At 47.7% G+C, this 25,407-nt stretch overlaps 1 protein-coding gene across 5 annotated transcripts; it reads left to right on the top strand.

The window, feature by feature from the left end:
• The first annotated feature begins 727 nt into the window (after nucleotides 1–727).
• On the top strand, nucleotides 728–19,483 carry LOC308584148 (beta-defensin 103A-like). Of its 5 annotated transcripts, none has more exons than XR_014006549.1 (3): nucleotides 728–751; nucleotides 16,122–16,200; nucleotides 19,316–19,483. XR_014006549.1 is itself a non-coding variant. In XM_081188898.1 (3 exons), exons 1-3 carry the CDS (start codon nucleotides 14,808–14,810, stop codon nucleotides 19,447–19,449), a joined length of 270 nt encoding a protein of 89 aa, XP_081045024.1. In that variant the 5' UTR covers nucleotides 14,740–14,807; the 3' UTR covers nucleotides 19,450–19,483. The 5 variants fall into 5 exon arrangements, 1 of the variants encoding a protein (XP_081045024.1); XR_014006550.1 differs by lacking the exon at nucleotides 728–751 and adding an exon at nucleotides 10,532–10,555; XM_081188898.1 differs by lacking the exon at nucleotides 728–751 and adding an exon at nucleotides 14,740–14,864.
• The last annotated feature ends 5,924 nt before the right edge of the window (nucleotides 19,484–25,407 follow it).

The raw sequence follows: 25,407 nt of genomic DNA, 5'->3' as shown, positions 1-25,407 counted from the left end.
CCCCATAATGGAAAAGGAGCAGGTTTTTCCCCTTATAACAATACCATTCACGTGGGATTACGGAAAAGTGTTGGGAAAGCAGGGCTTTCTGCCATGTTTAAAATCCTCCTGTAATAAATGAAAATCTGCCCTTATTCCCTTATGGGGGACACAAGAGCCCTTATAGAGTCCTTTGTAGGTTCTCCATCGCTCGGAGAAAATAACAGAGGCCAACCAGAGAATATTGAGAAGCAAAGCAGCTCGTAAGCCTGATATTTATTGAACTGTTGCAACAGGGAGCTCCCCTCTCACACAGGAGAGGAGGAAGACCCAGAACAAGAACAAAGGTGTGCCTATCCTTATATAGACATTTTAAACTGCCTGCCCTGGAGTCCAAGACCACCCCCAGAAACATCATACATACATCACAGAAGAGGCGGTCTACAACAGAAATCTGAGTGCGTTGTTTACCTCCTGTCTGGCAGGTTACCTGTTAATGCTTACTTGATTGGATACCCTGGGGAGTCTGGCCAGTCTTTTGTAATGATAAATACTTAGTTCCTGAGCCAGGTCACAGGCTCACCCTATTCATACACAGACATATCATTAAGACAGGATTTGTGAAGGAAAAGACAATGGGGGAGGCTTTTCCATCTTCCTCTGACTTTGCAGAGAAAATATTTGGCCAATTTGGGGGCCAAAATGGCTTCATGGCTGTTTTCCTGTGCTGCTTCAGACATGTAGTTTATATATTTATGTACGTGTTTGCTTGGTACATTTATGAACATTTATTATATATATAAGGCCTTAATTTTTTTATTTCACTCCTCTGCAGGAACAAAGCGCTCAATTCCACATGGACGTCTAAAGGTATTGGGAAGGGAATTGGCATTTCAGGGAGCGCTCCTGTTAACTTGCCATGTGCCCCTGCCATCGCCTCTTGCCATGTGCCAGGGTGCCTATGCCATACGCTCATTGAGAAAAGCACATGTCTGTGTATGACAAAGTCCAACGTGTTGTGTTGTTTAGTCGTTTAGTCGTGTCCAACTCTTCATGACCCCATGGACCAGAGCACGCCAGGCACTTCTGTCTTCCACTGCCTACCACAGTTTAGTCAAACTCATGCTGGTAGCTTCGAGAACACTATCCAACCATCTCGTCCTCTGTCGTCCCCTTCTCCTTGTGCCCTCCAGCTTTCCCAACATCAAGGTCTTTTCCAGGAAGTCTTCTCTTCTCATGAGGTGGCCAAAGTCTTGGAGCCTCAGCTTCAGGATCTGTCCTTCCAGTGAGCACTCAGGGCTGATTTCCTTCAGAATGGAGAGGTTTGATCTTCTTGCAGTCCATGGGACTCTCAAGAGTCTCCTCCAGCACCAGAATTCAAAAGCATCAATTCTTCGGCGATCAGCCTTCTTTATGGTCCAGCTCTCACTTCCATAAATCACTACTGGGAAAACCATGGCTTTAACTATACGAAATCTTCGGGGCAGGACATGGCAAAGGAGCAGGGCATACGTCCAGGCCACCAATCCCCCTTCAAATAGCCCATGGGGTGGGAAAATGTTGTCTCAAATGATCTCATTTCCCACATGCAAAGTCCCTGATAAGGACAGGCAGACAATGAGAAGGAGTCCAGACAATTTTCCTATCAGCCCCGAGAGATGGAGATCAGCAGCAAGGAAGGGGCCAGAGTGCAAAAATGAGTAAGAAAAGAGAAGGATGCTGTCTCCTCAAAGCGGGCTGTTAAAACATCTAACATCCGAGAGAGCATGTGTGTCATTGACAGCAGTTGTCTCAAGGCACAATCCGCCAGGCAATTCTCGTGTACAGGCCATCGAGACGTTTTGTCTGCAACTTGGGCAGGCATGCCTTCAAATGAGTTAAAAGGCACTTTTCCGAGCACAATTCAAAGTGTTGGTGCTGATCTTGAAAGCCCTAAACAGCCTCGGCCCAGTGTACCTGAAGGAGCAACTCCACTCCCATCGCTCAGCCCGGACCCTGAGGTTCAGGTCCGAGGGCCTTCTGGCGGTTCACTCCCTACGAGAAGCGAGGTTACAGGGAACCAGACAGAGGGCCTTCTTGGTGGTGGTGCCCGCCTTGTGGAACGCCCTCCCATCAGATGTCAAGGAAATAAACAACTATCTGACTTTTAGGAGACATCTGAAGGCAGCCCTGTTTAGGGAAGTTTTTAATGTTTGATGTTTTATTCTGTTTTAATATTCTGTTGGGAGACACCCAACAGATGGGTGGGGTATAATAATAATAATAATAATAATAATAATAATAATAATAATAATAATTTATTAACAGAGCTGAATTTCTGCCAGCCCCAGGAGGGGACTTCTCTCCAAGCCACAGTCTGATAACTTTGTGAACATAAGAGGAAGTTAATGGCCCCTCTAGCCTGACATCCTGTTCTTACTGTGGCTACCCAATTACAGTGGTACCTTGGTTTGCAACTGCTTTAGATTACAACCGTTTTGGATTACAACCACGTCAAACCTGGAAGTTTTTTTTTTATTACAGCCCTTTTTTTGGGGGGGGGATAACAACCAATTTGTAATTTTTTTTTTTTTGGAGGCCCCATTGGCAGAAGCACGCCTTGGGTTACAACCTGTTTTGGTTTACAAACCGGACCTCCGGAACGGATTATGGTTGTGTTATGTGCTAAACTTGGATCCTAGAACAATAGGCAAGTAGGATCCTAGATTGCAACTACTGATTGGCTTGCAGGAAAAGACCAATCAGGCACCAGGAGGAAGTTAATCAGCCAATCATACGGGACTCATTGTGTAAATAATGTATATAAAAGCCTGAGGCTTGGGGGGCAATTCAATCACCGTTTTACAAGCTGCAATAAAGAGCATGAAATCACTACAGGACTCCGAGTATATTTCACTGGCGACGAAGGTGGGATCCAAACCCACTCGTGCGTAGCACAATGGATTAGCAATAGGACTCCGATTATATTTCAGGTTGTAAACCAAGGTACCACTGTACAGTATCTCGGTGGGAAACCGGTAAGCAGGATTCAAACATAAGAGCCCTCTCTCCACTCCTGGCCTTTCCAGCAATTGGAATTTGGGTGCATTACTGCCTCTGTCTGTGGAGGCAGAGCATAGCAGCCGTTGATCGCCTTGCCTTCCATGAATCTGCCCAGTCCTCTTTCAAAACCGTCCAGGCTGCCTATTATGGAGGAGAGCTTATCTATGCGCTGTGTGGGCAGCAGCAGGAGTGTTATGTACTGAGTTGAATAGGATCCAAATTGCAGCAGTCTGATTGGTCCTAGAACAATAGGATCCAGAATGCAGCAGTCTGATTGGTCCTAGTACAATAGACTCCAGAATGCAGCAGTCTGATTGGTCCGCAGGAGCCACCCAATCCAACTCCAGGTGGAAGTGAATCCGCAACCTGATTGGACTATAGGAGAATCGCAGAATTAGCCAATCACGTAGGGCCCATTGTGTAAATAATGTATATAAAGCAGACATTTCGGGGGAACTTCCACCCCTCACTACTATGAACTGAATAAAGAGCATGAAATCCACTCTCGACTCCGAGTATATTTCAAGGAAGAAGCATTGGAAGGATGCAAGGAAGGATTCAAGGCAGCTTTGGGATTCATCTCCAAAAACCAAGGCCACGCTCCATGCTGCATTTCGCGGCCGAATTTCCTTGGTTTGTTTTGCAGGTGCCGCTTAATCTCCCCGGAAAATTTGCCCTGTTTCTGTTTCAGGCCAGAAACGAGCCTCAAATTTTCCTCTGTTAGCCATGCTGCACGTTCACAGATGCCTGGCTTTCTTGAACTCTCTCCCTCTCTCTCCCTCCCTCTTCTCCATTCTCTGGCTGACTTTCCACACCCCTGCTTCCATCCTCCATCGCATGGCCAATCTGAAGATGTCAGGCTGCCATGATAAGGCCTCAGAGGGTCTGCGTGAGAGTAACGCTTGCATGTGCTTCGTGGCGCCAGGCTGCGTCTCGCCCCTCCCCCCAGTCTCGCGCAGCAACTTTTCATCCGCCAAAACCACACACAACGTCATCCATCTCTCTCTCTCTCTCTCTCTCTCTCTCTCTCTCTCTCTCTCTCTCCACCTCAAAAGTCGGCACACGCTCAGAGGTGCAAACCCTGCAGGAAAATTAGAACAGCAAAGTGGGAAGAAGCAAGCCAGAGGTTTGGTTACTTTGGCAAAGACGCCCGGTCCTGCAGAACATCACCGGTCCAGACTTCACAAAGGTGGAATAGCTTCACAAACTGCTGGCTTTGCAACCCCAGCAGTTTCTACAGGTTTGAGGGAAGCTTATCTCTCTGGCTGATGGCCTTGGGGAGATGAGAGAGTGTGTCATAATGGCGGCTGGCTCCATCGCCCGGTTCTCTCGCCTTCCCTCCATTTCCCCGCTGATCTCCTGAGGGGAAACTGTTGGCCAATGCAAAGAGAAGGCCATGGCGTCATCTGTGCGAGGGAAACGCTGGGCCTCTCGGATGAGGTTTCGAGCTGAACGTTAGCCAAGACAACCATGGGGCGATTTCAAGGCCGGCTTGTCGGGAAAGCTGGCTGTGTGAGTGTATCAAACAGGCAGCTTGTCAAACCCAAAGTGGTATATGTGGTCCTTGTCACCCTCTGTAGTATATTCACAAGAACCCTGTGTGAGTGTATCAAACAGGCAGCTTGTCAAACCCAAAGTGGTATATGTGGTCCTCGCCACCCTCTGTAGTATATTCACAAGAACCCTGTGAGGTAGGTTGTCCTGAGAGTTTGTGACTTGTTCAAGGTCACCCAGTGAGCTTCATGGCGGAGAGAACATTCGAACCCGTGTCTCCCAGGTCCTAGTCTGAGACTCTAACCGCTACACCACAACCTTGGCTGGGAGATCGCCTGCCAAGTTGGTGTAGACCGTACTGAGCTAGGTGGACCTATGGTCTTATATAGCATATAATTGTTGGAAGGGACCCAGGGGTCATCTAGTCCAACCTGCTACAAAGCAGAAATCTATTATTTGCTCACACCCCCACAGGGAAGTTTTTAATGTTTGATGTTTTATTGTGTTCTTAATTCGATCGTGTTTTTAATAGTCTGTTGGGAGCCGCCCACAGTGGCTGGGAAAACCCAGCCAGATGGGCAGGGTATTAATAATAATAATAATAATAATAATAATAATAATAATAATAATAATAATGTCATGCTCACGGCCATCTGAAGGGTTGAACTCTGACCTCCTGCTCCATTCCCCATCCCAAAATATCTCCTCCCTACCAGCGCCAAGCACCAGATCTTTTATGCAAAAAAGGATAGTGGTTTGCATGAAAGGAGCACCGGCCTGTTTATATGTATAGATGCATGTTTAGGAAGGGCAGCTATAATTCAAACAGAACAATAGAATTGTAGGATTGTAGTGTTGGGCCCCAGGGTCATCTAGTCCAACCCCCTGCAATGCAGGGATCATAGCAGAGGAATCCCTGACGGGTGCCCATCCAACCTCTGTTAAAAAACCCACAATGAAGGCGAGTCCACCACCTTCTGTGGGTGCCTGTTCCACTGTTGAACAGCTCTTACCGCCAGAAAATTCTTCCTAATGTCTGGAAACCCAAGACATCTCATCAGAGGGATGGGAAGAGTGTGGCCACATCAGGCTGCTGTGTGTTTGAAATATACTCAGAGTCAAATGTTAATTTCATGCTCTTTATTCAGCTCGTAGTAGCAATGAATGAAACTTCCCCCCCAAAAGTCTAGCTATATATATGTTATTTACACAATGGGCCCCGCGTGATTGGCTAATTCCAGGCTGCTCCTGTAGGCCAATCAGGTTGCGGATTCGCCTCCTCCAGAAGCCTGATTGGCTGCTCCTGCAGGCCAATCAGTTGCTGATTCACTTCCATCTGGAGCTGGATTGGGTGGCTCCTGAGGACCAATCAGACTGCTGGATTCTGGATCCTATTGAGCTAGGATTCAACTCAGTACACAAGACCTGGTAATTTCAAGGCCGCCTACTGCTTTAAACCAGACTTGCTCTCCAAATACAGTGGTACCTCGGGTTACGAACTTAATTCATTCTGGAGGTCCGTTCTTAACCTGAAACTGTTCTTAACCTGAAGCACCACTTTAGCTAATGGGGCCTCCCACTGCTGCCACGCCACCGGAGCACAATTTCAGTTCTCATCCTGAAGCAAAGTTCTAAACCCGAGGTACTATTTCTGGGTTAGTGGAGTCTGCAACCTGAAGCATCTGTAACCTGAAGCATCTGTAACCCGAGGTACCACTGTAGAGAACTGGCCTCTGCAGAAACCTAGTCCCTTGGAATCAGCTGAGTAAAGTAAACTGGTTGCACACTGCCATCTGCTGGCACAAAACTGTATCATATTTGATGTATATCCGGGATGCAGAATCAGCTGCTCTCCAGATCTCCCACCACGCATAAGAAGAGCCTGCTGGATCAGGCCAATGACCCATCTTAGTCCAGCATCCTGTTCTCACCGTGGCCAGCCAGTTGCTTGTGGGTAGCATGCATTCAGGATTCGAACACAAGACCACTTTCCCTTCCTGTGGTTTCCAGCAACAGGTATTCAGATGCAATTAGTGACCATTGGGCCAGCTTGTTGGGGCTTCTGATAATTTGGAGTCCAACACAATTGGTAGGGCCACACGTTCACAACCCCTGATCTTTAAAGCGGGCGGGGGGGTGGGGAGAACAGTTTTGGGACAGAGATCCCCATCAGGCCCAGCCAGGTGGGAAAAGTTGGGTTCTGCTAATGCGATTGGATGGGAGCTGTAGCCCCCCCAAACCCAGAGGGCGCCAGGACCTCAAATACTGGTTTGCCAGATGCTATGGGGAGAGATGTATGGAAGATGTAGAGATGTATGGAAGTGAGAGCTGGACCATCAAGAAGGCTGATCGCCGAAGAATTGATGCTTTTGAATTCTGGTGCTGGAGGAGACTCTTGAGAGTCCCATGGACTGCAAGAAAATCAAACCTCTCTATTCTGAAGGAAATACAGCCCTGAGTGCTCACTGGAAGGACAGATCCTGAAGCTGAGGCTCCAAGACTTTGGCCACCTCATGAGAAGAGAAGACTCCCTGGAAAAGACCCTGATGCTGGGAAAGATGGAGGGCACAAAGAAGGGGAATACAGAGGACGAGATGGTTGGATAGTGTTCTTGAAGCTACCAGCATGAGTTTGACTAAACTGTGGTAGGCAGTGGAAGACAGAAGTGCCTGGCGTGCTCTGGTCCGGGGGGTCACGAAGAGTTGGACACGACTAAAGAACTAAAGAACAACATGGGGAGAGACTTCTTGTTGGCTTGTGTGTCCAGAGGCAATGAGTGTACCTCTGGAGGTGAAGCCAAACCACTGTGTTAGCAGCATCAAAGTGACCTCCCTGGGATGCAAGCCTGGGCAGTGTGTCTGGAGGCCCCTGGGCTGGCCAGACGACAAGACCGCCCCCCGTCTCACTGATGTGGTCCAAAGGAAAACAGAGCAAGACATTTGGTACCAGCTTGGTTGCAGGAGTTGCAGGAAGGAGGCATAGAAGGCGCCATCCAACTGTCTTAGGGACTCAACTCTGGATCTGTGTAGGGTTTATTCCTTAGCCTATCCTGAAGATAATCCTCAAAGCAACAGAAGTTGAGGGTCAGAGTTCTCCTTTTCCTAGAAGGGTTATGTTTCCAGGTTGACAAGTCCAAGTAGTCCCGCTTGGACTACTGCAGTGCGCTCTACGTGGGGCTACCTTTGAAGGCGACCTGGAAACTACAACTAATCCAGAATGCGGCAGCTAGACTGGTGACTGGGAGTGGCCGCCAAGACCACATAACACCGGTCTTGAAAGACCTACATTGGCTCCCAGTACGTTTCTGAGCACAATTCAAAGTGTTGGTGCTGACCTTTAAAGCCCTAAACGGCCTCGGTCCTGTATACCTGAAGGAGCGTCTCCACCCCCATTGTTCAGCCCGGACACTGAGGTCCAGATCTGAGGGCTTTCTGCGGTTCCCTCACTGCCAGAAGCAAAGCTACAGGGAACCAGGTGGAGGTCCTTCTCGGTGGTGGCGCTTGCCCTGTGGAACGCCCTTCCAGCAGACGTCGAAGAGATAAACAACTACCTGACATTTAGAAGACATCTGAAGGCAGCCCTGTTCAGGGAAGTTTTTAATGTGTGACATTTTAATGTATCTTTAATCTTTGTTGGAAGCCACCTAGAGTGGCTGGGGAAACCCAGCCAGATGAGCAGGGTACAAATAATAAATTATTATTATTGTTGTTGTTGTTGTTATCTTCTCAGTATATCCCTCATTAGAGGGATATACTAAGGACTGCTAAATCATGTTTCTTTTATTTATTATCACACTTACCTCCCACATTTCCTCCAAGGCGTTCAAGGTAACATACCTGGTTCTTCCCCTCTGCATTTTATCTTCACAACGACCCTGTGAGGTAGGTCAGGCTGAGAGAGTGTGATTGTCCCAAGGTCACCCAATGCACTTCCTGGCTGGCTGAGGATTCGAACCCTGCTCTTCCAGCTCCTAGCTTAATGCTCTAACCACTACACCACACTGGCTCTTTCTATGGTGAATATAAACAAAACTTTGCAAGGAAGCATATTTGGATTTGGGAAGAGTAAAACACATTGAAGGTCTGGTTTTCTTCCATGCACAGTTTATTTAATGACAACAAAACCACTTATTATTATTTCCAGATGAAAGTCCACTTTGTGTGCCGTTACGCAGAGTTCTCTTGCTGCTTCTCAGGTGGGCGTCCTCTAATTTCCTGCGGCTTCCGGATCCTTCTGGGCCATCATCTGCAGCAACGCTGGCGCCCATTGGTGCAGGTGCCGATGGGCCTTTCGTTGTGGAAGCAAAGTCTCCGGCAATGTCCATGGTTGTAGTGGCACTGCAGGCTGTCGTAGAGATCCCCTGGTGCTGTTCAGAGAACCACAGGTTGGAGTAAAACGGAGACCCAACAAGGCAGAAACTCTGCAAAAACCCACTTACAGCGAGACCAGCGTCACTACATAAGAGTTCAGCCTGACCGCGGTACGGGCAAGAACCAGTGATCTAAACCACTGAGCCTCTTGGGCTTGCCAATTGGAATGTTGGCGGTTCGAATCCCCGCAACGGGCTGAGCTCCTGTTGCTCTGTCCCAGCTCCTGCCAACCTAGCAGTTCGAAAGCACACCAGTGCAAATACATAAATAGGCACCACTGTGGCGGGAAGGTAAATGGTGTTTCTGTGCGCTCTGGCTTCCATCACGGTGTCCCGTTGCGCCAGAAGCGGTTTAGTCCTACTGGCCACATGACCCAGAAAGCTGTCTCTGGACAAACACCAGCTCCCTTGGCCTGAAAGCGAGGTCACCTTTGACTGGACTTAACCGTCCAGGGGTCCTTTACCTTTACTTTACCTTTACCTGGGGATGCGGGTGGCGCTGTGGTCTAAACCACAGAGCCTAGGGCTTGCCGATCAGAAGGTCAGCGGTTCGAATCCCCGCGACGGGGTGAGCTCCAATTGCTTGTTCCCTGCTCCTGCCAACCTAGCAATTTGAAAGCACGTCAAGTGCAAATAGATAAATAGGTACCGCTCTGATGGGAAGGTAAACAGCGTTTCCGTGCGCTGCTCTGGTTCGCCAGAAGTGGCTTAGTCATGCTGGCCACATGACCTGTCTGTGGACCAATGCCAGCTCCCTCGGCCTATAGAGCGAGATGAGCACTGCAACCCCAAAGTCGTCCGTGATTGGACCTAATGGTCAGGGGCACCTTTACGTACTGGCAAGAACCAGTTTAGGAGGAACCTAACTTATAAAGTGAAAAACAACTCCAGATAAGGTGCAAGGAGGGTTCTGCATGTGCAGTAAAAAAAAAAAAAAGGGGGGGGGGTTCCAAGGGCTGTATGAAAAGATGGTGAGGTGATGGGATGGCAGAAGGTGGCCTCAGCTGCACCCCTACCTAGCTCAGTCCTGTCTACACTGACGGCAGTGGCTGTCCAGGTATTCAGACAGGTGTCTCTCCTAGTCCTACCTGGAAATGCCATTGGAAATTGAACCTGGGCTTTCTCCATGCAGAGTCGATGCTCCACCCCTGATCCACAGCCCTTCCTTGTGGCTCTTTTGTCCCTGGAAGTCAAAAGCAGCTGAGCAGCGCTTCTGATCTGTTTTGCCCTGTTGCCTCCTCTGTGCCTCAGTTTCTCACCTGCAGCAGACTGGCAGAGGAAGAGGAGAAGGACACACAGCAAGTAAAGCATCCTCATGACGCCTTTGGGTCCGTGAGCGGAGGCTTCGGAGGAGAGGAGTCTCGTGCAGCGAAGCTTTCCTGGCTCAGGAAGCGAGTGAGGCGAACAATCTCTGTGTTTACAGAGGGTTAGCAGGCTTGGGAAACATTCCCAAGGGTGGGCCAGGAAGCAGGCCAATGCGGTAGCCCAACCCAACTGAGGCTGGCACAAATGTAACCTTTTGGGATTCGATATCACCATTAGATAACGGCCTACGAGGCTGGCTGGAGACCAAGGGAGCAACCTGGAGCAGGTCCATCCTTTTGATGCAAGACTTTCCTCTTCTTCTGGCCAAGTTGTTCCCTCAAGCGGAATTCTGTCGGGATTCTGCAGGTGAGCAATGATGCAACATGAACATTGGCAACGATACTTTAAAAAAAAAAAAGTGGATCAGGAAATTCCACCTTTAAGAAAAAAGAAGAGGTGAGGGGACCAGGAGTGCAGGTGAAATGATACAAACAAATTATAACCACAATATAGTGTTGTAAACAAAATCTGCCCTTTTCCCCTTATGGGGTATTCAAGAGCCCATATAGAGTCCTTACGTAGGTACCCTATTGGTAGGAGAAAATAACAGAGGCCAACTGGAGAATACTGAGAAGCAAAGCAGCTAGTAAGCCTGATCTTTATTGATCTGTTGCAACAGGGTGCTCCCCTCATATGCAGGAGGACAGAGGAGGAACCCAGAACAAAGGTGTGCCTGCCCTTATATAGACATTTTAAATTCCCTTCCCTGGAGCTCCAGAGTACCCCTCCATACATCATACATACATCACAGAAGAGGCGGTCTACAGCAGAAATCTGTGTGCGTTTTTTATCTCGTCTGGCAGGTTACCTGTTAATGCTCACTTGATTGGATACCCTGGGGAGCCTGGCCAGTCTTTTGTAATGATAAATACTTAGTTCCTGAGCCAGGTCACAGGCTCACCCTATTCAAACACAGACATACCCTTAAGACAGAATTTGTGAAGGAAAAGACAATGGGTTGGCTTTTCCATTTTCCTTTGACCTTGCAGAGAAAACATTTGGTCAGTTTGGGAATCAAAAATGGTTTCATGTCAGTCTTCCTGTGCTGATATATGTTCGTGCTTGGTTGGTACATTTATTATATATCTAAGACCTTAAAATTCTTATCACAATAGCAGAATTCTTTTTTAAAAAATAGTTTTTATTGGTTTTTCAATATATACATCCTTTATGAAATATCTCTCTAGCAACTTTCCATTTTTCCTGCTCCCCTCCCCTGGACTTCCCCCATACTCAGTGGCGTAGCGTGGGGGGTGCAGGGGGGGCCGGCCGCACCGGTCGCAACATCTGGGGGTTAGGGTTAGGGTGCGCAAATTACTTGCCTTGCCCCGGGTGCTGACAACCCACGCTACGCCACTGCCCATACTTCCACTTTGTTTTACTTTCAGTTTATTCATCCTGCGTATTATTTCCCCAATTAATCCCTAATACCTTTACAGCTATTTTTTCAGTAGTAGATAGGTAGCCGTGTTGGTCTGCCATAGTCAAAATAAAAAAATTCCTTCCAGTAGCACCTTAAAGACCAACTAAGTTAGTTCTTGGTATGAGCTTTCGTGTGCATGCACACTAATCTGAAGAAGTGTGCATGCACACGAAAGCTCATACCAAGAACTAACTTAGTTGGTCTTTAAGGTGCTACTGGAAGGAATTTTTTTATTTTAGCTATTTTTTCATTATTATATACATTTGTGAATGTTTACTCAAACCCTGCCGATGAGTCCAACTCTTCATATTGCCTCTTCATATATATTGCAAATGGTTCTCATTCTCTTTTAAAGTCCTTGCTGTCCCTTTCATGTAATTTGTCTGTTAATTTTGCTGATTCTGCATATTCTACAAGATAGCAGAATTCTGTTCAGTGGGCAGAATGGTGCTTCCAGAGAGGCTCTCTGGTTGATGCCACAAATACTGTGTGCCGTTAGTTGCACAGTGCAATGCCCTCCCTGATAACAGGCACAAGGCGTTCTTTTCTCCCCGTGTGACGTCGCTGAGAGTAGATAAGAATGCACCACAATCTCCTGCTTAACTGGACCAAAGGTCTCTCTAGGTCTCTCTACCGTCTATTTGAAACGTCAGCCAGTGAGGTCCTCGTTCACATTCTTGCAGGAATTTATGTATGGGGTTTTTTTTGGGGGGGGGGTTGCCCCTCCAGCAGATATCATGCACATGCACCCCACTAACAAAATCAGAGCAATCACTTTTGTGACTTTTGTGATTTGTACCCACAAAACACTTCATCCCATGTTCTTCCTATCTATTCAAAGGGCCTCTGCTGCACAACACCAAATGTAACAATTCACTGATAAACGTACAGTGGTGCCCCGCAAGACGAATGCCTCGCAAGACGGAAAACTCGCTAGACGAAAGAGTTTTCCGTTTTGGAGGTGCTTCGCAAAACGAATTTCCTATGGGCTTGCTTCGCAAGACGACAATGTATTGCGAGTTCCTGCTGGTTTTTTTTCCTCCCCCCCTTTTTCTAAGCCGCTAAGCCGCTTATCAGCTGATCCTATCAGCAGATAAGCCGCTAAAAGCCGCTAATAGCGCTAATCCGCTAATCCGTCAATGGGCTTGCTTCGCAAGACGAAAAAACCGCTAGACGAAGAGAATCACAGAACGGATTCTTTTCGTCTTGCGAGGCACCACTGTATCTATGTACTGGCTCACTGGGGAAACTTCAGAAATTCATATAGACATGTGAGCTCAGCTACTCAGCAGGCCCTCTGCCTGAGTGATAATTCCTGGCATCCTGATACCTGAGTGCCAGACAGGTAGCCATTCCAGAAATAACAAACCCAGATGAAGACAAAAGGGTGTGATTAATTTGGCTGGGAAACAGGGAAATGTAAATATCTCTTTTGTTACACTTGATGGGTGTTTGGTGGAGGGCAAGGGGAACCATGGGGCAGGGTCCGGGATGCTCAAATTACTGTCACCAAACCTCCCCTTTCATGATGTAACCATGACGTATTAGTGATGTAGGTTGGGGGGGGTGTAACATGGGGATTAAGGTAAAGGGACCCCGACCGTTAGGTCCAGTCATGGATCACTTTGGGGTTGCAGCACTCATCTCGCTTTATTGGCCGAGGGAGGTGGTGTACAGCTTCTGGGTCATTTGGCCAGCATGACTAAGCTGCTTCTGGCAAACCAGAGCAGCACACGGAAATGCCGTTTACCTTCCCGCCGGAGCGGTACCTATTTATCCACTTGCACTTTGACGTGCTTTCGAACTGCTAGGTTGACAGGAGCAGGGACCGAGCAACGGGAGCTCACCCCTTCACGGGGATTCGAACCGCCAACCTTCTGATCGGCAAGCCCTAGGCTCTGTGGTTTAACCCACAGCGCCACCCGCATCCCATAACATGGGGATTAGCAGCTAATAAAAATTTGGGTTCTCTTTAGTTCGGGGCTTCCATCTTGTTCCACCTTGTGGCAGCTGGGAGTCCTATCGCGACAGTCTTCAATAAAGACCAAGCCTACTGGCTGCTGTTTTGCTCTGGTATTCCTGGCTGGTGTCCTTGTTTTTTGTCCAAGGGAGTCCTCAGATTTCTCCATTAACAACATCGTACGTTTAAAGAATTACTGTAGAAGGACGTTTGCTTCCAGAATTTGCCTTCGCACTCACTTAGGAACCCACTGTTAAACCGTGTTTAGGGAAGACAATCTTACTCAGCTACGAGTGATTGCCGAAGAAGAAGACCACTTTAAAAATGCCCCCCCCTCGAATCCTGGGAGATGTAGTTTGTGAAGGGTGCTGAGTTCTTAGTAGACCCCCCTGGGCCCAGTTCCCAGAGTTCCCTGGGTAAACTTCCCTGCGTTGTTAAATCAACCTGGGAATTGTAGTACTGGGAGGGGAATCGTGGGATCTCATAAGAACAAAATTAGTCATACATATGACTAAGTATTGAAAAGCTGAATGTTTTTGGGATAGGTTTTATGGGGGGGAGCAGACCCTTCTAAGTTCCTAGGTGTTGGGAATCAAGCCTTTATCAGGAGAAACTGGCCACTCTCCAGGCACCCGGCTTGATCTCCGGTTGACCTCCCTGTCTGCATTCCCCGGCAGGATACAGGCTAGGTTGCGATAGGCGATCCTTCTCGGTGTGAGAAGAACACCCCCCCTCTTTCCTGCCCCCCCGGGCAGGGGAAAGAGATAGACAGAAACGTATTTACATGCCTTTATTTCTGTCTTTGCAGCGTTACAAAAATCATGACTGCTCTCTTCAAGCTCCAGCAGCCGAGAGACAAACTCCTCCTGTACTTCCTGTACAGCTCATATTACACTCTGAGCTAATTCCGGTGCTTCACACTGTGAATAGACTGTCCCTCTGTTTCCCACGGAACAGTCCCAACATTCCCATTATGTTTTGCTTTCAAGCTACCAGCTCGCGGCCACATTGCTTCTATATCGTAACACTAGGTCCACCAATAAGCAATGGCCCACACTGGAATTTCCCAAACCCCACATGAAAACCCCCCCCCCCATGAAAAAGCATCTCAGTTCAGCTTGCTCCGTGGAGAAACTTGGCTCCCTTGACCTCCCTATTATGACCTAATAGAACTCATGATTGCTGAGAAGCAGCCGGCCACCCAGGAAGGAGCCTTGAAACTTTTCCTACAGGCAAGGAGTTGCTTCTCTTCTTCATGCTGCCCCCTGCCCAGTACAAATGCCCCTTTGATCTGCCCCTTCTCCCTTCCTGCCCCTTCTCCCTTCCTGCCCCTTAGGCCCAGGCTTCCTGCCCCCAAACACCTTTGCGATGTCCCCTCTTTCTCTAATCGGCCCACTTCCTTCAAAATCCTCCTGGAAACCACCATGTCCAAGAATATTTCAGCCTAGGGAGCCAAAATGGAGTCCTCTATGTGTTCTTGGGCTCCAGATACCTTTTCTCCAGCGGCCGAACAGCGATGGAGTACATTACCTGGGCTGCCCCTGTTTAGACCTTGTTCCTGACAGAAATAAGGTTTGAGCTCAAGTATCGCAGCTTGGTCCAGCCCATCCATCACCACTTTCCCTCACTTCTCTCTTTTCTTCCATACCTCAGCTCCTGTTGTTGTTGACTTTGATTTATTGCCCCTGCCCTCTCTTGTAATACCAACATTAGTGGAGTGGCAGACCAAAATGGTTGAATATGTGGAATTAGCAAAACTGACCCACAGAATCCGTAACCAAGAAGAAACACAAGTTCAGAAATGAGTGGAGTAAATTTGTGGAGTATATACGCAGTAATTGCAGAAGTTTAAAGGCTGTAGAAGGATTAAAATAAATCTTATGATGTGAATAGGATGTTATTAAGAATCTGTGATAAATGAAATGTAAATATGAAAACCTGTTGAAGGGAGGGAAGTCCGTGCTCGATAGAGCGTTGAGAAAATACATTAGTGTATTTATTTCATTTTGTTTTGTTTGTGTTAAAGAAAATTCAATAAAAAGCCTTTAAAAAAAATTTATTGCCTGCCCTCGACCCCTAAGATCAGGGTGGATCACAGCAATTTAAATGCAACATTAAAAAGTATTAGTATTACTAATTCTAATTCTAATTCTAATTCTTTTATTATTTTTATGCCACTCATCTGACTGGGTTTCTCCCAGACGCTCTGGGAGGCTTCCAACATATATAAAAGCACAACAAAACATTGAACAATAAAAACTTTCCCATATGGTGGAACCTCAGTTGTCGAACGCAATCCATTCCGGAAGACCGTTTGACTTCCGAAACGTTTGACAACAGAGGCACAATTATTATTATTATTATTACTACCACTATTAATGCTGCAGAATAAGCAGCCCTGTCAAATTAGAAGCATCGTCAAATTGTGCTCTTTTTCAGCTCCAGACCTTAGTGCTCTGAATTTCTCTTTCGCTTCTTGTCTTTTTCAGATTACATCCCAGCCAACTGCCATGAAGATTTTTTGCCTTCTCTTTGCTGGACTGTTCTTGGTCTTCCTGTCCAATTCAGGTAAAAATGCCCACTGACTAATGACCAACCTGATCATTGTGTGATGAGGGAAGAAAGTCAACCCTGTTTTTGCACAGAAAGGCAAAATTATCGGCTTCGCACTTTCCCAAGCAACATGCAGCCTGAAACACAGCCATCCTTTGAAATTATCTGGATTTTGCAATGCAGTTCCCCAGCCAACAGGGTCGTGTGTGCGTATAAATGCAAACTTCAGTAAAAATAACATGGAAAAAATAATTATATTTGTGAAAATCACTTTGCAAAGCATGTGTATGTTAGAGGAAATTGCATACCAAAAAGTGTACACTGGGAGAAATTTCTACTTAGATCCTGGCAAATTTTAATGAGGACCTTAAAACCCCCCACAAATCACTCTATACAGTGGTACCTTGGGTTACGAACTTAATTCGTTTCGGAGGTCCATTCTTAACCTGAAATCATTCTTAACCTGAGGTACCACTAATGGGGCCTCCTGCTGCCGCTGCGCCGCTGGTGCGCGATTTCCATTCTCATCCTGGGGCAAAGTTCTTAACCTGAGATACTACTTCCGGGTTAACGGAGTTTGTAACCCAAAGTGTTTGTAACCGAAGGTGTTTGTAACCTGAGGTACCACTGTACTTTGTCTTTCTAACTTCCAGCAAGTTGAGGATCTAGCACAGAGCCTCTTCCTTTGTTACCTTAATGGCCCACACTTTGAGAGGGTCATTACATCACCAGGAAGCTAGCCTGGCTGTTGCAAGAATCGAAACCATGCTGGACCCAGGAATTAAAAGGGACTCAGGCATATAGCTTACCCCCCCAACTCATAACAGTATTTTATTCTTTGTGTGTGTGTGATGTCTCTGCAGAGACATCACCTTGCCAACAAAGGTCCGTATATTTAAAGCTATGGTTTTCCCAGTAGTGATGTATGGAAGTGAGAGCTGGACCATAAGGAAAGCAGATCACCGAAGAATTGATGCTTTTGAATTATGGTGCTGGAGGAGACTCTTGAGAGTCCCATGGACTGCAAGAAGATCAAACCTCTCCATTCTGAAGGAAATCAGCCCTGAGTGCTCACTGGAAGGACAGATCCTGAAGCTGAGACACCAATACTTTGGCCACCTCATGAGAAGAGAAGACTCCCTGGAAAAGACCCTGATGTTGGGAAAGATGGAGGGCACAAGGAGAAGGGGACGACAGAGGACGAGATGGTTGGACGGTGTTCTTGAAGCTACCAGTATGAGTCTGACCAAATTGTGGGAGGCAGTGGAAGACAGGAGTGCCTGGCGTGCTCTGGTCCATGGGGTCATGAAGAGTTGGACACAACTAAACGACTAAACGACTAAACGACTAAACAACAACAACAACAACAACAACATGTGTGTGCGTGTGTTTTAAATAATTGCTTCAGCTACACACACAAATAATATCTGCAAATAATATGTGTATATCTCTATTGGAACTGAACTCAGCAAAGCCGGCTGCACAACACAGTGCAGGGAAACTTGCCATGTCCCTTAAAACTCAGCTTAGTTGGGACACTCCAGCCCAGGCTCCAAGCATAGGGTAAGGAAGACAATAGGCCACTGTTCTCTTAGCTTGTGCAGTTTAACTATGGGCTCATGAGATCCACCGCTGGAATCAAGATGCAAGACGTCTAAATTATATTAAGGAGTAGTGGCGCTAAGGGACGTGGGTGGTGCTGTGGGTTAAACCACAGAGCCTAGGACTTGCCAATCAGAAGGTCAGCGGTTCAAATCCCCACGACGAGGTGAGCTCCAGTTGCTCGGTCCCTGCTCCTGCCAACCTAGCAGTACGAAAGCACGTCAAAGTGCAAGTAGATAAATAGGTACCGCTCTAGCGGGAAGGTGAATGGCGTTTCCGTGCATTGCTCTGGTTCACCAGAAGCGGCTTAGTCATGCTGGCCACATGACCTGGAAGCTGTACGCCAGCTCCCTCAGCCAATAAAGCGAGATGAGCGCCACAACCCCAGAGTCATCCGCGACTGGACCTAATGATCAGGGGTCCCTTTTTTATACTGCTCATGCCAATGACCTCCACTCTTTGGTAGCAGATTGCCAAGGTTCTGAGCGCATTCTGAGCTGAGGAATATCTGAGCTGAGCTCACAGCTCACATCGAAATCATACGTTTAAAAGACGTTTAAAGCACATGTCTTCCCCCACAGAAGGCTGCGCGCGCACACACACACACACACACACACACACACACACACTATGCACTTAAAGGACATGGCTTCCCGCAAAGACTCTGGAGAATCATGGCTGATTACAGATCCCAGAATTCTTTGGCGGAAGCTGTGTGCTTTAAATCTTTGGCGTGATCACCGTCTTTTTAATCCAGTGGTCTACTCCTCCTTAGCTTTTTTCATTTCAGCAGGTGGGAAACATCATTTTGCCATTAAACAATCTGGGAGTCAGAAGCCCCTGGCGATCTCCCATTTCCCCACTCCTGGCGTAGAAGACACACTCCTCCTCCCTCCACAAACCCCTTTTCTTGCGTGACATGTCTCAGAATGCAAACCTACAGGCAGGAACTGTTTTTTGTAAGCTAGCCTGGGAGCCTTTTTGTTATGTACTGAGTTGAATAGGGTTCAAAATGCAGCAGTTTGATTGGTCCTAGAACAATAGGATTCAGAATGCAGCAATCTGATTGGTCCTAGATCAATAGGATTCAGAATGCAGCAATCTGATTGGTCCACAGGAGCCACCCAATCCAGCTCCAGGTGGAAGTGAATCCGCAACCTGATTGGCCTACAGGAGAATCCCGGAATTAGCCAATCACGTGGGGCCCATTGTGTAAATATGGTATATATAGCAGACATTCTGGGGGAACTTCCATTCCTCCTCACCACTATGAGCTGAATAAAGAGCATGAGATCCACTCTTGACTCCACATATATTTCACTTTTTGGCTGCAGAGCAGGGTAAAAATTCTGCGAGAAAGTAAAGCAATGAAGTGAAGCAAACACAACCAACATCTTTAATAGTTGTGTGTCGATTTTGTGCAAGCCTCAGTGGCTGAAAGCCCTTCTCCTACACAGCTAAACTTAAGGGGCAGGATCCTTCCCCTCTCTTGCCTCCCTAGTGATGTTCCTCTTCCCTCCACTTGTAGGCATAGCGGACTTTGTCACCCTGGGCTGCTTCGTCCGAGGCGGGAAATGCGAAACGGACATTTGCAAAGAAAATGAAGAGCAGATCGGAAACTGCTCCAGAACTGAAAAATTGTGCTGTAAGAAACCAAAATAAACGGCGTCTCCTGGATCCCAGGGGACTTCCTTTACCTGGAGATGTGGGCATCAGATCCGCACACTGAAAGATCAATGAGGAGGAGGAGGAAGCCTTGGTTGAGCTGCCTGCTTGTGGGTGGCTGGAAAACCGACAAGGAGTCACAATGTTCTCCTGATTGCTGGAGATCTCTCTCCAGCATCTGGAATGCTACCCCCACCACAGTTCTGCTTGTGAAAATTTGTCGAACGAAAATCGGGCAGGCCTCCCTCCATTGGATTATACTTTACAGATTAATTGTGTAAATTATACCTTAGGCAAAGTGCTGGTGGAGCGGGGAGGGTGATGAGGCTAAACCCTGCTAGCCAGGGTGTTACGGAAAAATCTAGGTGCAAGGCTGCTCAGTCACCCAGCTCGTTGGGCAGAGCCTGCAGGTCCCTGCGGAATAAAGGAAGGGGTCCAGCCACCAACCGGAGCACATAGCTGTAGGCCAAAGTTTATTGCGCAACAGGTTCAAAGAGGAATTTTGAACCCCAAGGATGGGGTGACAAAGACTTTTAAAACTTTCCCACCATATCCCAGAATACAGTTCATACAGCATCATTGCTACATCACTGACATGTCACAAAAGGGGAGGGGTAGACAGGGGTTACACTTGTTTAACCTTGGCAAACATGTCCAGACCAGTCCTTGGTACAAGATTAGCATAAGCAGACATGGCAGTGCATAGGATTAGCATAGGCAAACACCTCTGAAGTCCCACCACCCAAAGTACAATAGAACTTCCTTTGCATGTCTGGACCCCTTGGTAAATTTGGTGATGGGATTAGGCTTTCCTTGGCCAACAATCAGCTCAGCAGTTGTCACCTCTGGCAACTTCCTGGAGTCCCTTTCAAGGGGAAAATAGCTTTGGTATGGAGGAAACTGGCAAAGGAGTTGATTTTATATTATTTTTAAAGCTAGGTAACTTCCCTGAGCTGTCAAGTTGAAAGGATACATTCAGGCATAATATTTGTAACACTTAACTTTAAAGATGTTCCCGGCCCCCCCCCGCCCCCCGTAATTTCCATAACACAGGGATTCCCTCTAACGAATGAATTCCCTGCTCCAGTTTTCTGGAATTTCCAGACAAGAGATCACAGCCATGTAAAACACAGGGCTTCCCCAATGAATTCTGGGAACCTTAGAACAATGCTGCAATTCCCAGCACCCTTAACAAACTACAGTTCCCAGGGAGCTGTGTGCTTTAAATGTACGGTGTAGCTGTGACTACACTTTTCTCTCAGTCTCCTGTCTGGCAGGAGATGGCAAGTGAGGACACCGATCGCATCTGACCCTAGATGTGAGTTTGTTGCATAAGCTGTTTGTTGATAGCTGTTGGTCTCCAGCTACGAAAGTCTGTATTTGCCTTACAGAGGTATGGTTCCTACCCAAACATAACCCCCACCCCACCCACTCCTGCTTCCCATATCAGCAGCCCACTGGCAGGCAAGGTGGCAACAGTTTAAAGCCACAAAACAGAGGAAGGGGAGGTGAAGGGGCAGGGAGAGAAGGCGAAACTCCAGCAAACCACAGGCTAAATCTGCAATGGGGCAGTTCTTCTTTCAAGAGCCCATTGGTCATTCTGTCCTTGATGCTTTAGTTGGAATTCCCACTCGCCCCCAGCTGAGCAATTTTGCCTGACTTGGCAAAAGGATGAGCTAAGGGCTTCAGAACACGCTTGTGTTGACATATTCCCCAAAGTGAAAATCTGGACAAAGTTGCTGAGCTTTTCGTTTTCCCTTGGGTAAATTAGCTGAGCTTTTTTAATCTTCTTCTTCTTCTTCTTCTTCTTCTTCTTCTTCTTCTTCTTCTTCTTCTTCTTCTTCTTCTTCTTCTTCTTCTTCTTCTTCTTCTTCTTCTTCTTCTTCCCCTACTTGCCATAAGTCTGGGTATTCCAATCCACCATTTTTGCAGCCCAATTCCCGGAATTGTCCGGACGTATGGCAGTCCTATGTCCACTGTGAAATTGCTTTCAATGATATCTGATTGTCACCTGCATTTCAGTTGGGGAGTGTTGGGACTAGGACCCAGGAGGCCAAGGTTCTAATTCATTCATTCATTCATTCATTCATTCATTCATTCATTCAATTTATAATATTGCCCTTCATCAAAATATCCCAGGGCGGTGTATAACAAATACTGAATGAGCCATGAAGCTTGCTGGGTTAGCTTGACCCTACCTTACAGGGTTGTCGTTCGCCACCTTGAGCTCCTTGGAAGAAAGGTGGGAGATAAACATAATAATGAATAACATTGTTTGCAGTCCACCCTCCTAAACCTTTGATCCAGAGGCCTTCTTTGAAGGGCTGTCGGCTCCTCTAGGGTGCAGCTTGTAGATTACTAATGTACCCAGTGGAAATTCTCTCTCTGATCTGACCCTTTGTGTCAAAGATAAATTCTTATCCCCAAAAAATAAGTTTTAAAGCTTTACTTGCAGAAACTTGGTTTAAGTGTTATGAAAAAAATGAGCAATATGTTGTCTCGGGTATACATTTCTATTCTTACATGTGCTGATTCTAGCATAAGGCTCAAGAACACGTATTTGCCCAAAAAGATTCTGAGTTGTGTGGGCTACTTCATTAACATAAGTAAACACTCCAAAAAACACACACACACTGTGGCTCAGTCATAAAACCTACCCCACCCCACTTTTGCAATGGAAAAATGCAAGTCTTCAGCCATTTGCTCACACATTCTTTGCAGTAACTTAAATAAAATACAATTACAGTTGCACACCATTCTACGTAACTGCTAAATAATTGCAATACAGTTCTCATCTTCAGTTCATCCCCATTATCAGCTTGTGAGATGCTGCCTGAACTCTGTCTCAACACAGTGTGTTATAGGTTTATGGTAAACCCTAGAAATTAATAATTATTTGTGATATGAAGGGAGAGAATGCAAGCTGCAAAGGGATTCCTGCGCTAGCTCATGCAAAACAACTGGGCTGGGCTCCGGCTATCAAAAGAACAATGGAAGGACATTAACAATACAAGAGAACTCCTTCCCTTTTACCCCAGGTGTGAACAGAGACCGGGAATTTGGAAGATTGCCAGGAAAACTCCTGTGGGGTGGGGGCAAGGGTTGCTGGAGGGAAGAAGGAGGAAGAAGAGCTGAGATCCATCTTGGGCAGGCAGGCAGAAGGATGTCTGTGCTGTTGCCTCTTAAACCGGCCATGCCGTAAGATCTGGACTCCTTCCATGCAGATTGAAGGTGCCAATAAGTGACTAAACCATACCGTATTTTTCGCTCTATTGGACGCACCGGACCACAGGACGCACCTAGTTTTTACAGGGGAAAATCAAGGAAAAAAATATTATCCGTCCCCCCCAGCCCCAAAGAGCAACGGACAGGCTGCGTGCAGCCTGTCTGCTTCTCCCAGAGCTTCTCGGGGCTGCGGGGGAAGCCCGGGTTCCCCCACCAGCCCCAAAGAGCAAAGAAGCCAAGACAGCGCACGGGATCCATAGCCGCGCAACCTCTCCAGCCAGGAGCTAAACCTCTCCAGCGCGGCTAAAGAAGACAAGGCAGTGAGCGCGATCCATCCCACTCACTGCCCTGGCTTCCTCTTTAGCCTTGCGCAGCATCTTTAGTCTTGCGCAGCGGGATGGATTGCGCCCGCTGTCCACCGGGGGTGGACTAGATGACTCCTGGGGTTCCCTTCCAACCCTGCAATTCTATGACCTCGGAAGGTGTTTGGGGTCTCCACCACTGGAGGCTTTTAAGCAGCGGTTGGGGGACCATCTGTCTGGCGTTCTTTAGCTGTGATTCCTACATTGTGAGGGGGCTGGGCTAGATGACCCTCGGGTGGCCCTCCCAACTCTATACAGTCCTACAGTTCTGCAGCAGGAGATCCACAGCCACTTAGAATCATAGAATCATAGAGTTGGAATAGACCACAAGGGCCATCGAGTCCAATCCCCTGCCAAGCAGGAAACACCATCAGAGCACTTCACACAATGCCCACACCATCAGAGCACTTCACACAATGCCCACCATCAGACCACTTCACACAATGCCCACTCCCAATTTTCATCTGAGAGACATGTGGCTTCAGTGTCTAGGCAGGTACCCCCCTACCTGCCACACTTACCCCACCCCACTTAAGCTAAGGGAATTCCTGCCCAGAGAAGCTCCCAGGTGAGGCAAGGGTTAAGATCTACCTCTGGTAGAGGCACGCAAGTCTAAAGAGGAAGCCAAGGCAGCGAACGGGATGGATCGCGCTCGCTGCCCTGGCTTCCTCTTTAGCCTTGCGAAGCCTCCTCCCCCCCCCCCCCGAGGCGCGCAAGTCTAAAGAGGAAGCCAAGGCAGCGAACGGGATGGATCGCGCTCGCTGCCCTGGCTTCCTCTTTAGCCTTGCGAAGCCTCCCCCCCCCCCAGAGGCACGCAAGTCTAAAGAGGAAGCCAAGGCAGCGAACGGGATGGATCGCGCTCGCTGCCCTGGCTTCCTCTTTAGCCTTGCACAGCCCCCCGCGGCCGGAGGGGTGCACAAGGCTAAAGAGGAAGCCAGGGCAGCGAACGGGATGGATCGTGCTCCCTGCCCTGGCTTCCTCTTTAGCCTTGCGAAGCCTCCCCCCGGCTGGAGAGGTTGTGCAAGGCTTTTCTAGAGGAGGGAGAAGGGACTGACTGGCGGTGTCAGTCCCTTCTCCCTCTCGGGGAAAAGCCCGCAAGAGCCGCGCGACGCTTGTGTGGGGCTCTTGAGGGCTTTTCCTGCCTGCCTCCCCCCTGCATTCGCTCCATAGGACGCACAGACTTTTCCCCTTAGTTTTTAAGACGGGAAAAGTGCGTCCTATGGTGCAAAAAATACGGTATTTCTTAAAGCATTACAGTCTCTGCCTTGTCTTCCATTCTCCAAAGGGAAACAGACCCTTTGTGGGTGCCTGGGACTCCCTGGGCTCTTGCGAGACTGTCTCGCCAGAGTGGTGCATACTCTAGTTATCTCTCGCTTGGACTGCTGCAATGCGCTCTACGTGGGGCTACCTTTGAAGGTGACCCGGAAAGTACAACTAATCCAGAATGCGGCAGCTAGGCTGGTGACTGGGAGCGGCTGCTGAGACCATATAACACTGGTCTTGAAAGACCTACACTGGCTCCCAGTACGTTTCCGAGCACAATTCAAAGTGGTGTTGCTGACCTTTAAATCCCTAAATGGCCTCGGTCCAGTATACCTGAAGGAGCGTCTCCACCTCCATCGTTCTGCCCAGACATTGAGGTCCGGCGCCAAGGGCCTTCTGGCGGTACCCTCCCTACGAGAAGCCAAGTTACAGAGAACCAGGCAGAGGGCCTTCTCAGTAGTGGCACCCACCCTGTGGAACGCCCTTCCACCAGATGTCAAAGAGAAAAATAACCAAACTTTTAGAAGACATCTGAAGGCAGCCCTGTTGAGGGAAGCTTTTAATGTTTAATAGGTTATTGTATTTTAGTGTTCTATTGGCAGCCGCCCAGAGTGGTTGGGGAAGCCCAGCCAGATGGGCGGGGTATAAATGATAAATTATTATTATTATTATTATTATTATTATTATTATTATTATTATTATTATTATTATTATTATTATTATTATTGCCACTGCTCGGCAGAGAGGGGCAGGCACCCAGCCTTTGTAACAATACTCTTTCCTGCCCACCTAATAAATCACAGTGCATCAGGTGTCCCTGCAGATGGTGAATGGATTGCCGGAGCCGGAGCCTGGAGCAGGTCAGCAATAATTCACAAGGTGTCAGGGAAGTTAACTCTTTATTCAAAGAAACCAAAACAGTGCAGGCCTAGTGGTCACAGCAACTTTTCCCAGTCATGTCTTGCTTGTGGGTTTCCCCTAGGTACCTGGTTGGCCTGACCCAGCAGGGCTAATCTTTAACTTCCGATGACTGGGCCAAAGGAACACTCGTCAAAGGAAACAATTTGTCATGCTTTCCCATCCTTAACATCTTGTGCAGTTTGGA

The sequence above is a fragment of the Podarcis bocagei genome, assembly GCF_964188305.1.
Source record: "Podarcis bocagei genome assembly, chromosome: 3".
NCBI classification, from domain to species: domain Eukaryota; kingdom Metazoa; phylum Chordata; class Lepidosauria; order Squamata; family Lacertidae; genus Podarcis; species Podarcis bocagei.
Note: the sequence above shows the minus strand (reverse complement) of the source record. Positions and strands in the feature narration are given on the sequence as shown.

Bases quoted from the DNA above. Each gene is read 5' to 3' on its own strand.
- LOC308584148 (XM_081188898.1), top strand. From the start codon at position 14,808: ATGATTGCTGAGAAGCAGCCGGCCACCCAGGAAGGAGCCTTGAAACTT. The intron at 14,865-16,121 runs GCAAGGAGTTGC...TGTCTTTTTCAG, and splicing joins CCTTGAAACTTTTCCTACAG to ATTACATCCCAGCCAACTGC. The intron at 16,201-19,315 runs GTAAAAATGCCC...CTCCACTTGTAG, and splicing joins GGTCTTCCTGTCCAATTCAG to GCATAGCGGACTTTGTCACC.